At 41.2% G+C, this 17,072-nt stretch overlaps 3 protein-coding genes across 4 annotated transcripts; all 3 read right to left on the bottom strand.

Annotated features, from left to right (window-relative positions):
- Window positions 1–208: 208 nt before the first annotated feature.
- dok1a (docking protein 1a) lies at window positions 209–4,816 on the bottom strand. Its single transcript, XM_042108273.1, has 5 exons — window positions 4,579–4,816; window positions 3,023–3,331; window positions 2,709–2,787; window positions 2,305–2,477; window positions 209–1,815 (listed from the first exon to the last, which is right to left on the bottom strand). Exons 1-5 carry the CDS (start codon window positions 4,633–4,635, stop codon window positions 970–972), a joined length of 1,464 nt encoding a protein of 487 aa, XP_041964207.1. The 5' UTR covers window positions 4,636–4,816; the 3' UTR covers window positions 209–969.
- A 1,325-nt stretch (window positions 4,817–6,141) lies between these two features.
- paip2b (poly(A) binding protein interacting protein 2B) lies at window positions 6,142–9,845 on the bottom strand. The gene is made up of 4 exons (XM_042108331.1): window positions 9,710–9,845; window positions 8,134–8,291; window positions 6,950–7,123; window positions 6,142–6,818 (listed from the first exon to the last, which is right to left on the bottom strand). Exons 1-4 carry the CDS (start codon window positions 9,714–9,716, stop codon window positions 6,762–6,764), a joined length of 396 nt encoding a protein of 131 aa, XP_041964265.1. The 5' UTR covers window positions 9,717–9,845; the 3' UTR covers window positions 6,142–6,761.
- A 3,413-nt stretch (window positions 9,846–13,258) lies between these two features.
- Window positions 13,259–16,960, bottom strand: LOC121721392 (C-C chemokine receptor type 3-like). 2 transcript variants are annotated; one of them, XM_042108280.1, is made up of 2 exons: window positions 16,086–16,960; window positions 13,259–14,509 (listed from the first exon to the last, which is right to left on the bottom strand). In XM_042108280.1, exon 2 carries the CDS (start codon window positions 14,475–14,477, stop codon window positions 13,527–13,529), a length of 951 nt encoding a protein of 316 aa, XP_041964214.1. In that variant the 5' UTR covers window positions 14,478–14,509; window positions 16,086–16,960; the 3' UTR covers window positions 13,259–13,526. The 2 variants fall into 2 exon arrangements, with proteins under 2 accessions (XP_041964214.1, XP_041964223.1); XM_042108289.1 differs by lacking the exon at window positions 16,086–16,960 and adding an exon at window positions 14,527–14,545 and having other exon boundaries at window positions 13,259–14,412.
- Between the last annotated feature and the right edge of the window lie 112 nt (window positions 16,961–17,072).

Raw genomic sequence — 17,072 nt, forward strand, 5'->3', positions numbered from 1 at the left:
TATGATAATTTCTTAACCAACCAACCAACAGCAGGATCTGCGTTCATACGCACTCTGTGGCGAGACAAGTTTTTCTTGCTTGTAAGTGGCATCCATTGGGGGACAAGAGGTACATTTTATATATAATAAATGTATTTATATTATTTATTTATAATTTGAACATACTGTTTACATACATCATAATAAAATATTAAAAAATAATATTTGGAAGTTTAAATTTAAAATGAAAAGCTTTGAAATTTCAAAAATCGCTTAAATTGCAATCTAATTCAACCTTTTTAAAGCTATTGTTAATGCTAAACAGTTAGTCACTTTTAAATTATAAAAATATTATAAAAATAATATTATTGGCACCTAAAGTTACATACTCTTGGCCCTGAATCTGATCAAACTGGTCTCAAACAGAAAAGAGTCAAATGGTGTAACCGGTTACACCATTTGACATTTCTATTTAAAAGCAAAATTTGCAGGCATTATTATGGACAACTATGTACACACTTCACCTTTATGTGAATATTCAAACACAGTTTTTACATTAAATTGAATATTTTATGATTATTATGATTTATCAACATTTTTAAAAGGTGATACAATTTGACATGTAACCTAAGCTTGCCTGGCCATGACCTAAAAACACTATTATTTTACTTTAAGAGAGTTGCTAACCTTGACTCATAGCAGTTGGGGTCTTGAAGGGTCTTTCTCTATGACATAATTTCCTGTCACATGATTCTCTGACATAATACATATAATTTGGGCTACTGTGCTATCTAACACTGTGTGCAATAGTATGAGCCCAATGTGTTTCATGTGCACTGGTTATGTCAACAATGTAAATAGTATTTTCTGCATAGCAAGTGCCCCACACATGTTTGAAATGGTCCACACACTTATTAAGGACAGGTGAAATGTTGAAAGGCATGGGTCATCATCAGGTGTATTAGATTTGGCTGGAAAGCTAATATGATTTCAAATAACCCCCAGGTCCTCGCAGACAACATCTGGAGTAGATTGTCCATGGTGGGGTAGTCTATGTCTGGTTTGGGAGAGTTTGGGTGGTTTGTTAATCTGGGTACTAAGGGTCTTGGGCAGTTTGGGGGGTTTATTGACTTTGCTGTACAAGGCCGAAGGGTCATCCATTGGCTTGTCCTCTGTCACTCCGCCTCTGACATCACTTTGTGACAGATCTGTTTCTGGGTTTGAAGCCCTGTGTGGCTCGCTGTACACTGCCTCCTGCTGGCTGTGGAGTGGTAATGCAATGTCAGGCATCTCACTGTAAACCTCAGAGTACACTGGCTCAGCGTCATCACAGCGATCAGGGTCCAGGCGCGGGCACACACAGTTCACAGGGCTGGAGTACACCGGCTCAGAACTCTCGCTGAGGCCAATGGTGGGAGGTGGGGCGGAGGGTTGGTCTGCTCTCATGCGGTAAGGAGTTCTGATGGCATCCATTGGCTCAGCATACACTATCTCAGGTGAGTCAGGGGGGTCTAAGACATTTGACAACATGGGCTTGGAGAAGCTGATCACGCTGGCTGGATCTGTATAAATTGGCTTACCCGCACCAACACTGTTAATTAAATCTGAAACGACCCTGGAGCTGGAGTCACTTGACACCCCAGCCAGGGCGGCGCTGTTGGGTATGCTGGGTAGGGGTGAGTTGGGCCTACGTTTGACTCCTGCCAAAGCACTGGAGCTCTGCTCCTGCACTGCTGTCTCAATGCGGCTGAAGATATCGTCTCCCTGCTGGGTCTCAAAGGTGAACGCTCCAGGACCGGACTCACAGCGTCGGCCAGCTTCTATTAAGAAGACCAGCTGAACACAGAGACCAACAGAAATATGGGTCAATGTGCTCCACTGTTTAACACATTTTAAATAAAACACAGAGATGCAAATCCTGCACATATAACTCCAAAATTATTAATAAAATTAAACATTAACTTAACATTAATATTATTTTTTGGAATAATAATGTGATCACCCAAAGTCTGGATTTCATCACCTAAAAGGTAAGACTCAATAATACTGTCCTCAACAAAGACATCCTGAATGGCTATCCCTTTGAATCCAACAATATGACTCCCAAAAGCTATTGATATGAAATGTGTATGTCATTTCATGTGTATGAAATGTGTATATGATATGTGTATGTCTGTATGTGTCATCCCTATGTCTGTGACCATGTATGTGCCATCCTGTGCTTGTGACCATGTAAGATGAAAAGCAATATGGAATATGTGAAAAAGAATTTCCCTGAGGGGACAACTAATAGACTAACTAACGACCTCATCCTGTTTTGCTGACCTTGTCTCTACCGTAACGGCGCAGCAGGTTATAGGGCCACTCCAGCACTGTCCTGTGGCTCTCCAGATCCTTGAGCAGCAGACACTCTGCACCAGCCTGGAGCCAGTACGCCCCCTTTAGGCCACAGCGAGTAGATGCCTCAGTTGTCTGGACGTTCACTCTGAACTCAGGTACTGAGGGAACAACATAAGCATAGTTACGCTATTATTGCTATGTGATAATATTGTAATTAATCTGGGAATTGAACCAACAATTGGCTACTGGAAGCTATTGGCCCAGTTCTTTAGCCACTACCATCGTCTTAGCACTCTAAGTTTGCTTTGGTTACTCAGAGTGCTTCTAAAATAAAATCAGGGTAAAATACAGAATGCTGCTAAAGTTAGGACACCGGAACAGACACTCACTCTCATTTCTGGAAACGTATATTTGATTCTCTTCCATCTGAAGTTTCTGCTTTTGGACATCTCCATTTCCAGTGTCCATCTGAGAGAGAGAGAGAGAGAGAGAGAGAGAGAGAGAAAGAGAGATCATGAGATTACAGGTAGTAGGATAATATTATAACAAAAAGGTATTTTACCTGTATGATAGATAAGGGAGGACCAAGCACTCAAATTCATGTATCAACATGAGGCCTTGTCTTTAGGAAAGTGAGGCATCTGATTGAGAAATAAGCAGTGATTCACAGTTTCACCCCCCACACACATCTGCTTGGACTCACCGGGAAGGCGATTTGGCACATCCTCTCCACCCAGTCAGCACAGCTGTCCCTCTCAGTGGCAAACACCAGCCGGCGCTCCAATGTCTCCACACAGAAGGCAGCCATGTTGTCTCCGGGACATGCCTCGGCATGGGGGGGCAGCTGTACCACGCTCACACAGTCTGCCAGCCGCACCACGCGCCGCTCTGGGTGCCTGGAGCGCACCACCACCAATAGCTTATCGCCACCGCTGTCCGCGTCCGACATCTCCAGTCGGGCCACACCCCGCCGGCTGGAGGGGTACAGCACCAGCCACATCCTCCTCCACTTCTACAGGTATACATAAAGACAGAGAAATGAAAAAAAATACAAGAATAACACGCTTATCACTTTAATTTAGACTGGACTGGATGCTGAATCCTACGGAGGCCATGATGGTAATTATTTTTTAGAGGTGGAAATATATTTTTAGAACTCCTTTTGAATTCCCACGCAATAGCCAACTTTTGACTTTGTGTGGGAATGTAAAACTTATTGCGAGGGAATGCAGAAACATTGCAATAGAATGCAAAACTATTGCGAGGGAACTCAATAGGAGTTCAAGAATATAAATTCCCACCTCAATCACTAAATTCCCATCATGTCCCTTTGAAGGATCCATAGAATCAAGGACAGCACTCATCGGTACTTTTAATTTGTTTTAAATCTCTACAGCAATTTCACGTCTGTGGGGCAATTCAAAAGATTTTAAAATGCTGAATGATGAGTACTGTCCTTGCTTCAAAAACATTATATTCACAGAGAAATGTATTGTATTTGCTCTGTACTAGTTGCAAAAGGTACAGTGTATGCTATAACATTCACTTCTCCAAGGTGCTCTTTCACTGATGCTGTTGGAGGCACACTATTGTCTACCTCTAAAATGACCTACTGTGCCTATGCACCTCCATGGTCTAAAATAACCTACTGGGCCTATGCACCTCCATGGTCTAAAATGACCTACTGGGCCTAAGCACCTCCATGGTCTAAAATAACCTACTGGTCTACTAAATGTATTATGTTGCAGAATAAACATTATTCAAACAGTACTGAATGCCTGGCCTTGCATGTGTGTTTGTGAGAGAGGTAGGGAGGGGTTGGGAGCCTTGGAATGTGTGTAGTACTGCAACCCTGAGTGAGGTCCTGCCCAAACATGCAGAAGGACTCTGCAGATATCTTTTACACCAGGAACATTTGACATGCCAAGGCAAATAGAAAGGCTGAGAGATTTTCAAGTAAACATCTTACCTATAGGTTCTTGCTAGTAAATAATAACTAAAAAAACAATAACTTATTTAACTGTGGTAAATAATTTACTTCTAAATCTTTCAATGTTGGAAAAGTTATCTGACAAAAATCTAAATGTTACAATACAGCTTGCTTAACACTAAGCTATTCTGCAAAATCATAACCTCATCTTCAGTAGGCAATGGGTCAAATATGCCTATACTAGCCTACTACTACTAATAATAATAACAACAAGTAGGCTAATAACACGTTTTATACAACAACAACAACGGTAGATACATAAAATTTACCTCGTCATGTTTCTGGTGCTGTAAGTAGACTTCTCCTCGTTTTACGTGCGTGTCCATTAAACTTATGTTTACCTGGATCACAGAAGAACCTCTGTAGCCTACTTTCAATGATATCGCTGGCAAATGATGGCCATAACTCCGTAACTAGAAGTCTATCTATCGTTCGAACGTGTTGTCATGAAATGTAGGGATCTCACATCGAATAGAAACTAATTTGTGCAACACCTGAGAAGTTACGTGTGCGCCCAACCCGACGGACACACGCCTCTTCGCCATGATGTCACAACTTCAGAGGAAGTTGTCCCAAAAGTAGATTACGTCAATTAAAATTACTCAACACTTCAATGATATTGCCAAAGTGCTATAGGTCGTGACTCGTGAGCGTGGGTGCATTTGTGAATTGTCTCTCGTGTGAATGAATGATCACGAGTGGGCTCCATCGAAACCAGAAAGAGGAACAATATGAACTTTTTTTTTGTTTTTGGACTTTTTAGCCTTTCATTTGGACAGGACAGTGGAGTGACAGGAAGCAAGTGGGAGAGAGAGACGATGTGGGATCGGGAAATGACCGCAGGTCGGATTCGAACCTGGGTCCCCTGGGCACTCGGACCCGTACGGGCGCTGCAGCCTGCCGCTCCGCTGCGCCCCCCAACATGAACTTGACATGGCGGCATGATGTATGATTAAAGGTGTTGTAAGGAGTGGTTAAGAAACATGCTTTTGGGTTTAGATGCTATCCTGAAGCTCCTTTAGATAAAAAAAAAAAAGTGCTATATATTGCTGTGCATTTTACATTTGATTCTTATGTAGCCTATTGGCTATATGTTGGTGTAGACCGCTCCCGGACACCAAGCTGTCCTTACCTTCATCTCATTCCTAGTGGCAGACACACACATATTAATACGTATTATTTACTTGGTTCTGTTTTGTCGTTTCCTTGGTTGCTGTCCCACAGCCTCAGCATCATCAAACCAGCAACAGAATACATGCTCTCAACACATCTATGCGTCATACCAGGCAAATGTGCCTTTCCCTTACTGCTCCCACACACAGCTGCGTTCCGTCAACGCATGCCAGTGGGTGTTCCCGACGGTAGCTATGCAAATGACTTGAAGTAAAACCGTAATGTGATTGGTTGGTGCCGTCCGTAGATTGGCTTGATTGGCCAGTGCCGTCTGTCGGTGCAGCAACAGCTGAACTCCTCAACGCGAGCGGCGGGAGAAACGCGACGCGACGGACCCACAATTCAGTTCGGCAACGGATCACGTGAGCCCATTTAAAGTGAATGAGATGCGTCTCCAGCAACGCGATGCACGCAGCTGTGTGTGGGAGCCGTTAGTAAAAACACACCTAATATCCAAACCAAGATATTAGTCACAGTGCTGCCTCCCTCGGCACGGTTGATACAGATTATGAGTACATGTGACATGAACCAACATGGTTGTTAATACAGTATGTGTAAACTAAACTTTAGAGCTTGTTTCTTAAAACATTGAGTCACTCTCTTACCCACCCACGGCAGAGCACCAGACATTTTGTCACAAAGAGCCTGAAACACTCATGAAGAGGGAACCTGCTCTTTTCTTTATTTACATATACTTTCTCATACATATTTTGTCTTTGCTAGTTGTACACACTGTTTTACGCTACACACACAGGACTCAAAAAAGAGAAGAAAAAAAAAAAAAACTTTGAAGCTGCCGGCCACTGCAGTCAGGTCCTCTGGGTCTACCTGCTTTATTTGAGTTATTAAACCTTTTCACCTCCCATTCACCTGAATAATCTCATCAAGTATGACTCTCTTAAATAGGAGGAAAACAGGAAATATAAACACTGAGCTGGAATAACTTTCTATAACACGATCATAATGGTGGATACCACATAATTGCTTCTCAGTGATCAAGAAAATACCACACATAACTGTCTGGATAGCTATTCACTTCTTGCACAAATCCATTGGGAAAGTTATACTGATTTCTGACAAGGAAAAAATAAAAATAAAATAAAAAAAAAAAAACTTCCAGGAGAGTGTCCATGGCGCCTGTTCCCCTTAAGAAAAATAAAGACGGAAAAAATACCAGCGGTGTAACAATCAAAGCCCACTGGGTGAGTGGATGCATGAAATGTATGAAAGTGTGGCCGCCAGAATCCTCTGAGTCTCTATGGGGTCAAGGGACGAGCCCCTAGTATTTCATGCCTGGGACAAACTCCTTCGCCTCGGGGTTCAAACTGCTCTTCCGCTGTTTAACGAGAGAGGTTGGGGGGGGGGGGGGGCGGGGTTGACAGGAGAAGAACAGAGTCGTCAGTAATGTTCGCCAGAAGTATGCAACTCTTTTCAATCAAGGAACAAATTTCACAATCTTTCACTTACTGCGATGTCTTCTGCATTCCGATCATTGACCGACAGGCCATTAAGTTGCTGCTGCAGCTGGCCAATCCCTGATGGGAGGTCCCGTGCTGGGATGAACCAATCCTGGTCCTCTTCCTCCAGCATCTCTTGGAAACAGCGCTCAATGAACTCCTGCTCCAGCAGTTCCTCCTCCACCTGGGGCAAAGCGGACAGCAAGAAACGTCACAATGCTGCTTCTACTACTGTAAGTTTATTCAGCATTATGCCAATTAACATGTCGACAGGAATTCCACCGTAGCTCAACACTCCACTGTCAAGAGACGTCCCCACCCTGCTACTACCACGACTATATGTTGCTGGTTTATTCAGGATATGCCAATTCACATGTCAACAGGAATATTAAGGTTAATGTAGGTCAACATTCTACCAAAGATCCTTGATGACTAACAGGATAGAGCAACACAATTTGTTTCTATGGGAGCAAAATGGGGCAGCTCCAGTCTGCATAAGTGGGTGTGTCACTTTACGTTACAAAATCAAAAAAAAAGTCTGATCAAGCAATATGACATAATGACCAATTCATTGGTGAAATTCCACAAGTCTCCCATTGACATTAGTGCAGCGAGGTCTCCGCTTCAACCCTCTCTGATTCTACTGTGTATATTAACATTTTAATCTGAATAATGCCATAATCAGAATATGGACCTTAATTTGAATATGGTGTGTTTGTTAATGTTGTCAATTCAAACTATGCACAAGTCTGCTTCACTAATTATGCTTCTGCCACCAGCTTCCCTTTTACAGCTTCGAGTTATTCATTTGCGTTTTCCCTCTCTCCCCCTCGTTCTCACACTGAGTTGTTCTTACAGGAACCACATTACCTTTATAAAAAGACACTGTGTTACAGCCTATGAATTCTATTTTGTTGACTTAGTTTGATTGCTACTGTACCATGGAAGACAGACGGTTGGCCAGTTATGAGTTCTGTTCATTATTGGTGGTGGATTTAGGAGCATTTTCACTTCAGCACATAATACAGATAACAGTGACCATTTCTGTCACTATAATCACAATGTTACATTTTCATAGAGTTACATTTCTGATGGGTATATATTCCTATATATATATATATTCTTAAGTGTTGACATCAGAAAGTTTAGAAAGCATTTTATTGGTAGGAGTGTTTGCAAGGCCTTCAAACCCACCTGGCGATTATATTCCTCTTCGTTCTCCATCCACATATATTCAGCGAAGGGGTTGGCCTCGCCTTCCTTGTGGCCATTGACAACCCCTTCATTCTTCCCTGTGGTGCTACCTCCTAGCGGCGTCTTGGCCACCTCAGGACTGTTCATATCGGTAGGCTCTGTGTTGAATAAAAGATTTGTGATTAGGCTACTAATAATTTGAGAAACAGGTAATGCTATACGTACAATACATGCAATACATACATACATTTGGTGTTAATGCTATCAATGTGTGCCTGTTGACATGAATTTCATTCATTATTATCATTAGTGCTATCGGAAACTTGGTGCCAGTGCAAACATTCCTACCATACACAAAGTGATGTCTGTTTATGCCATATTCGGAAGAGCAGACCTTGTATCACACAATATGCCACACAACTTAATCAGCCAAAGAAGACACAGTAACTCCACTATTTGTTACTCTTCATTGGCTTCCTATTGCATGCCAGAATTAACTTCGAATCCCTCATTCTGGGCCTCAGCCACGGAACAACTCTGATGAGTGATGAGAATATGGGATTTTCACAAAGCGTTTAAGAGACACATCTGGTTACCTTGTATCTAACTAATGAATTATTCATGGTTTGTATATGGTTATTGTGAGGATTTGCTATTATTATTGTTCTGTTTACTTAAATGATTTAATCTATGACCATTTGTATTTGTACTAAGATATTTGAGTCTATTCCATTATCATTATTTTTATATATATATATATATATATATATATATATATATATATATATATATATATATATTATGCCCGTATATGGGTATATACCATTAACGTTATATATATATATATATATATATATATATATATATATATATATATATAACGTTAATGGAATGTGTATTGTTGTTGTATGTCGCTTTGGACAAAAGCGCCTTGTACCATGATAATAAAATTCAATTCAATTCAATTCTATTCAATTGAAAGCATCTTACGTCGTTGTAGAAGCTGTAAGCAGCCTCACTAAAATGTTGTTTTAAACAAAACCCAAATGATTTTTGGACAGTCCTGCTTAGTTAGCAGCTGGCTATAACCACAAGGGACATTGTAAAGAAGAAGTATGCCCGTTCCAAGCAACTTTGGCAAACAAGTTAGCAAGCAAGCTACCATGCTCTGTTGTTTCCAGCGATAACGCGCTCAGAGACCTGGAGCAACATTAGCTCTTATCAATTGATCTTGGTGGGTTCCTACATAGCTCGAACTAACGTTGGAATTATAAACAACAAAAGGGATCTTTGTCAGCGATTACTTTAAAGAACTGGATCAATTTGTCAGCTAACGTCGTCGGTACAGCGGACCTACCACCAGATGAAAATAAATGGACAAAGCCAATGCTTTAGCCACAGCTCACAAAAACGATTGATGCTAGGAATCACGATAGCTTGCTAGCAAGCTAATGTTAGCTGGTAAGTCTGTGATGTGGTACCATGTGTGACACACTTGCACAGAAACAAGCTAAAACTATGAATTGCTACGTTAGTGCATATAAGCATGCAATGACGCACCAATGTACCATCCTACCTGGCATTTTCTTTATACGAGTTAAAATTTCGTTATTGCCACAGATGATCTCCACACCGTGAAGTGTCACAAGCTGACGTTTTGTTATTTGTGTCGCACGGACACAGCTAACGTTATTTAGAGACGGTCATGTACCAGCTAGTTTAAACAGACAAATGCGCGATCGCCCCCTAGCTTGTGACCTCCCGTCTAACTACGTCATGAGGCCTATACTGGAGGCCTATGCAGCCTCTCAGAAGCCACTCATTTCACTATGAAACGTTATGTAGCCTATTCAAATGTACCCTAAGTTACCCCTGAAAACATACCAAAACCAACCGACAGAAGTGGCCCTTAATTTGTAAAACAGGCCCACATATATTTTCTTTCAGGGAAATCTAGTCTGAAACACCATACTGTAGTTCAAACCGTTTCCCTCGGACAAGGAAAATGTCAGGCCAATCAGCGACGAGAGGAGAAGGCGAAAACCAAAACGTATTGTGATAAACAGAAGCAGCAATACCTGCAAACAAAAGCAGCAACACCTGCAAAAAAATGCAGTTGGAAAAATACAGAAATGCATACAGCAAACATTGTTTCCTGACTGGAAATTTTAGGCAAAGTAGGAGTTAGGAATCTCGGATCGATGTGATTGGTAAGGCTGGACCAAAGTTAGATCTGTCGGGTTGCAAGTGTTCTCTTTATGAATGAGTCTGGATTATTCCAGGCTACTTAATTTTACCTTAAAATGCCACTTTATGGTGACCCCATAATCTACATTTAAGGTGTCAAGTCAGGGGTTCCCTTTATTTGTTGTGATTAAGGGGGTTATTACGGACAATTTAAGTATATCTTAATTTTATTTTAAGTATATAAGTATAAGTATATATACTCTTTTGATCCCATGAGGGAAATTTGGTCTTTGCATTTATCCCAATCTGTGAATTAGTGAAACACACTCAGCACACAGTGAGGTGAAGCACACACTCAACAGCGGCGCTCAGGGAGCAGTGAGGGGTTTGGTGCCTTGCTCAAGGGTACTTCAGCCACTGCCTACTGGTCAGTACCGGCAATCCTCTGGTTACAAGTCTGAAGTGCTAACCAGTAGGCCACGGCTGCCCCTAAAGGTTTATGGTGTTATTTCAGGGATTCCTTGAGTGATATCTGTTTCTTATACTCTAACCTATATCTGATGGGAAATTAATCAAATGATGTGCAATGGAGATATTTAAATTGAACAAAAAACTTTTTTTATTGAGTAGTTTGGTTACCACAACCTTGAAAGTGCAGTTAATGAAATAGATAGATAGAGATAGATATAGATACTTTATTGATCCCCAACAGGAAATTGAAGTCTCAGTAACATACAGACATCACACACAACATGCACTTACAGAGTAGAAGATAAACATGATACTAAATACTAAATATACTATAAAAACTAAGTCAAATATCAACATAGTATGCTTAAGGATGCTTAAGGATGATCAAGCATGACAGGGCAGGGACTGAGCCTGTAATTCAGAGTGCAGCTGAGGATGATCGCTTCCTTGTTGTCCCTGTCAAGGGTGACATGGTCGTGGACCCCTCAACAGACACAAGCAAGATCCAATATACAGTTGAAAGGGTGGGGATAGTAATATGGACATATAAGAGAATAATGTATAATGTAGACAAGATAATATAACAAAACTATGTCAGTGCAAGAATAGGTTGAGGTACAAGGGTTACAGCCATTGGTCAAGTATTGAGTATAAGGTATTAAGCATCAAGTCCGGCCACAGTCCAGGAGGGAGAGAGGGGTTGTGCAAATGTGCTAATATAGCATGTAAACAGACTATACTAAGTCTATCTCCCTTAAGTGAAGCGTTGAACAGTTCAATGGCCCTGGGGACAAATGACTTCCTCAGTCTCCATGACAGTGAGCGAAGTCTCCAGCTGATCAGGCTCTTCTGCTTTACAATAGTGCTATGGAGTGGATGACATTCATTGTCCAAGATATCAGTTTGTTCAGGGTCCTTTTGTCTGATATTGAAGTGATGCACTCCAGTTCGGCTCCCACGACAGAGCCAGCTTTCCTTACCAGCTTATCTAGTCACCCAGCATCCTTCTTCTTTGTGCTTTCTTCCCAGCATACCACAGCATAGAAGAGGACGCTGGCAACAACAGGCTGGTTAAACATTCTGAGGAGCTTACTGCAGACATTGAAGGACTGCAGCCTCCTCAGGAAGTACAGCCTGCTTTGCCCTTTCTTGTAGAGTGCTTCAGTATTGGCTGACCAGTCCAGTTTATTGTCCAGTTGTAAGCCCAGATACCTGTAGATGTTTACCACCTCCACATTGACCCCATCAATGGAGACTGGTAGCAGAGCGGACTTTGACCTGCGGAAATCCACCACCATCTCCTTGGCCTTTGAAGTGTTGAGTCGAAGGTGGTTGCGTTTGCACCATTGCACAAAGTCCTCCACCAGGCTCCTGTATTCCTCCTCTTGTTCGTCGCTGATACACCCCACAATTGCAGTATCATCAGAGAACTTCTGTATGTGGCATGACTCGGTGTTGTAACATAAGTCAGATGTGTACAGGGTGAACAGGACTGGCGAGAGCACAGTTCCCTGTGGAGCTCCGGTGCTGCTGATCACAGTGTCAGAGAAACAGTTCTTCAGTCTCACGAACTGTGGCCGCTCGATCAGGTAATCTGTGATCCAGGATACCAGGTCAGCGTCCACACCCATCTGCAAGAGCTTGTCTCTCAGTCTAAGGGGTTGGATGGTGAGAAATCAAAGAACATGATTCTCACAGCACTTTTGCCCTTGTCTAGGTAAGGATGTGTCCTGTGTAGGAGATAAGTGATGGCATCGTCCACGCCCAATTTCTCCTGGTATGCAAACTGTAGCGGGTCTAGTGCATGGCGTACCTGGGGTCTGAGTATGCGCAGGACCAGTCGCTCCAATGTCTTCATCACATGTGATGTTAGAGTGACAGGCCTGTAATCATTAAGCTCACTTGGGTGTGGCTTCTTAGGGACGGGGGTAAGACATGATGTCTTCCACAGTGTTGGAACTCGTCCGAGACGGAGACTCAGGTTGAAAATGCTTCAGTGGCTCCCCCAGTTCAGCAGCACAGACCTTGAGCAGCCTTGGACACAGTCTGTATATCATGTGATGTTCCGAAGTACTGCTGGAAACATTTTGAATATTATGTTATAAGCATGTTTGTCATTCTTCCTGCTGGTTTGCACGTATACGGAGCCGCTGCTGCTGCAGAGGAACATTTTGTGGTCAAAATAATTTGATAGTTGGCCTATATACTTAAAAATACTGGCAAACAAGAAGTAAAAGTAAACAAGTGTCTTCTTTAGCTAATCAATCACAAATGCATCAGAAACAACTAAAGTGGTTTTAAGTGCCTATTGACATTAAATCAGTGACAAAGTTTTAAAAATTTAAAGAAAAGAAGAAGGAACACTTCTCGGGTCGAAAAATCTTAGTTATAGTCAAAAAAAATCCAGGGTGCTCTTCAAAAAGTGCCTATACGCTAACATTGAAAAAACAGAAAAATGAGGCATTGATAAATATAAAAAAAACCTTTTATTAAAAATGCCTATCCAACGCATTTCAACCATACAGTTTTCTTCAGAGCATGCCAGGCCTGGTTTCTCACTGGGTTGTGAACAAAAAAGACATAGTTTGAAAAAAGACCCATATGATCTTATGATGTAAAAGGTAACATTGAAGACACAATAACTGAGTTTGACCAGAAATACTTAATACAAATCATTTACTTGAGATTGTGTTAAATCAATTGACTTTTCCAGATTTACAATATAATATTCATTTTTAGCTCAATTCACGAGACTCTGCATCATGCCTTTCTTTTGCACATGGCAGTTTCCTCATTTTCTGTAAGTACAAGAGAGGCTGGACAAATCCACACAGAGCAAATACAAATGTGTTAATTATGTCGACTGTGCAAATCCAATCGTCTTCAGAAAAGCCTCCACAGAGACCCATAACAGTGACAAAGATATGGTCACAGAAAGTAATAGCCAGAATGACCATGATGGTTTTGAAAGCACTTTTCTTCATGACGTTCATGCAATCCTTCTGCCCCTCACCTTCTCCAGGGCTGGGGCGTTTCAGAGCCCATAGCACAGACAGACTACAGAATACATCAATGGACAGCAAGATGACAAACAGAATAGCAAACTCACGTATCAGAAAGTGGGGTGTATAAACAATCTCTGCTGCAGTAAATCCCCCTATAACCACACCAACCAGGGCAGTACAGGTCATCTTGTGTCTCAGGGTCTTGTACTTTAGATAGATTAGAGGATGCACCACTGCCAGATACCGCTCCATACAGATGAGACTTTGGAAGAGTGGACGGGCAGAGAAAATGAAGGCGTAGGAGGGCAACACCATATAGAGAAGGCAATGGTGACGTGTAGACAAGTAAGCCGAGTTCCCAACAACGACAGTTAAAGAGAAGACTAGCTCGCACAGGGCCACATTCATGGCGTAGAACTTGGAAATTGTTGCATGTTGTGTCACCACCAGCCAGATGAAATAGATGTGAAGTGGGGAGCCCAGGAGCAGGTACATGCTCTCACCTACAAGGTATAATCTCACATAATGGGCCCCTGCACAGCGGTATAATGTCTCCATATCTGATTCAGGGGAGCTCTCGTTGATGAAGCACATTTCTGCAGTACCAGGGGAATACCTGTAAATTGTGAGTAAAGAATAACAGGTGAGACCATCTGCCTGGCAAGGCTCGATTTGATTCATTATACATGAATAAATGAACCTTTTGTTGTGTGGGAAGGTTGATAATTACCCTGCTTAAAATGCCCTGAGGACTAAGGACTGAAGACTCACAGACTTAATTGATCTCAGGTGCTAAGTCAGTGAGTGTGTGAGATCACATGGGCTCAGATAGGTAATGGGGTTTGGACAGCACCAAAGTCTGTGAGTCTGTGAGTTCGGACTTTGGGATTGGCACATTGTCAAATGGCTGCTGTTTCCTGAAAACGCCCTCAAATCTAAGATTTTAAAAATTCACTGTGACAAAATGAGGCTGGACACCCTCCCAGTTTTTTTAATATGATTTTAACAAGACTTTGATCATTCAAAAAAGTCAGTTTGGACCTGATACCTGTTGTCAGTTTTTTGGAATATGGCTCTGAAGTTGGTCGAATATGTTTTTTTTTTGTTGTTGTCATTTTTGAGCCTTAATATCTGTGAAACTAATCATCTAAGAGAGACCACATTTTGTACAGGGTTTAACCTGGTACCAGAGATGCTTACAGTAACATGTAAGTCTTCTATCTGAAAAACTGGGGGCTCAACAACTCTTCAAATGTGCTATTTTATTTCACCAAGCCAAATTTCAGAAGAAGTTTAAGTATCTAGGTTATACTTGAGCTACACCCCTGACATTCCATGTCTGGATGCTATTAGTAACATATTGACTGTAGAAAATTTGAAGGCTAGGTGAGATAGTTTTCCAGATATTGCTGTTTAAAAATTGCTTTTCAGAGTATGATGCCAAAAAAATACCCATAAAGACCCACCTGTCACGGCTCACATTATGTGACGATTGTTTTTGAATCAGTAGATGTTCCTCTCTCCAGCAACAGTAAAACCATCCACTGCGCATGTGAGATAAACCAAAATTTAGAGAGATGTCAATTCTGCTTTCAGTGGTTCTGAGTGGTCCCCTTACACCCTCTTAATTTCAATGCTTCATCTTCAACTTTTGGTCTGTAAAACTAGGGAACCCAGGCTCTATGAAAATATAAAAGTTATGTTCATCTTTATCAGAATTATCAGGGTAGCCATTGCAATTTCAGTCATTTCCAGCCATAAATTACCTGATTTCTGAGGGTCTCCAAGGGGGGCCCCAGAACTCAGAAACGAAAAATAGCTGGAGGGTTTTAATCATATGGCTGTTCATAGTTCCACATACCTATCATGCAAAACATGCAAAGTATGAGCCGATTTGGCTGACCCCCATCTTCTGACCTCTGCCTGGTTTTCTCATGCAATGACTCTTACATACAGAGGTGGTAAAAGTAGGCTACTTTCCATATTCAAGTAGTAGTACAGATACATCACTATTGCCCCATCAATTTAGTTTGAAATAAGCATAGAATGTACAGATGTCTGGGAAAATGTAGGGGAGTAAAAAAGTTGTTAGAAAATAAATATTCCAGTAAAGTACAGATACCTGAAAATTCAATTTCAAATGCTATTACAGTACTTAAATAGCATTTTCAGGTATCTGTACTTTACTGGAATATTTATTTTTCTAACAACTTCTTACTTTACTCAACTATGACTGTTGTACTATCTGTTAAACCATGGATGAAGTCATATCCCTGCAGTCCATAGCTTTGTTGTTATTTTACCATGATTGTGCACTCATTGTAAATACAAAACAACTCCCTTTATATCATTACATTTGCTTATTTAATCATGACAAAATAGGGATATTTTATAGATAATTTCATTTGAGGGGAAAATACTGAACACAAACAGATTTAATATTGTAACCAGTATGCTTCTTATTTCTAAAACATATCAGATATTACACTTAAAATTCTTTAATAAATAAAAACGTTTTTCCATTGTATTAAGCTTTCTTTATGTACTTTATCAAGTCCTAACACTGAACGATTTAGTGATATTCTGTTTCCATTTCCATATTTAATGAAACACCTGCTGGTAGCCCACACAAAATAACTATGAACCTGATCCAATGTAATTGTAATGGACAACAAAAATGTGTAATGATGATAATGCAGTACGTACCGTCCTCAGGTCTCCACTCTTGCCACTGCCCTGTCAAAGCTTTCACATTGAGTGATGCATGTGGTCACTGACCAATCTCTGATTTATAGTGCACTGTACTGTGTGTATGTGGTTCACAAATGGGACACATTTGACTGTCCTAATTTGCTTTTGAATGTCCTCATTTGAGGGACAGAAGTGATCTTGATCGGTGCATGACCGCAGCAGCATTGTAATTATTGAGTGCACCAATATAAGGGACACTGGGTGACCACATCTCTGACATAAGCACTTGTCTTTGCTGAGTTGCGATAGTTACAGTACTGCTGATCGCAGTGGTTATTTTAAGAGCATCTGTATGGGAAACTATGTTGTGTTTGTGTCACATTCTAAGAAATAAGGTGAGACTACTTGTCAGCATGTACTCAGCTCCCTTCTAAACCACACTTTTTTTTTTTATTAGCAGTTGCAAGAGCCTGATAACACTGAGAACAATAACAACAAAAAAACCCCTATAAAAGCTCCTTCTACACAAATACGCACACAGTGAAGACCAAGAGCTGCAAACCAAACGGACTGTGCATGGACTCA

This window comes from Alosa sapidissima, chromosome 1 (assembly GCF_018492685.1).
Source record: "Alosa sapidissima isolate fAloSap1 chromosome 1, fAloSap1.pri, whole genome shotgun sequence".
Taxonomy (NCBI): domain Eukaryota; kingdom Metazoa; phylum Chordata; class Actinopteri; order Clupeiformes; family Clupeidae; genus Alosa; species Alosa sapidissima.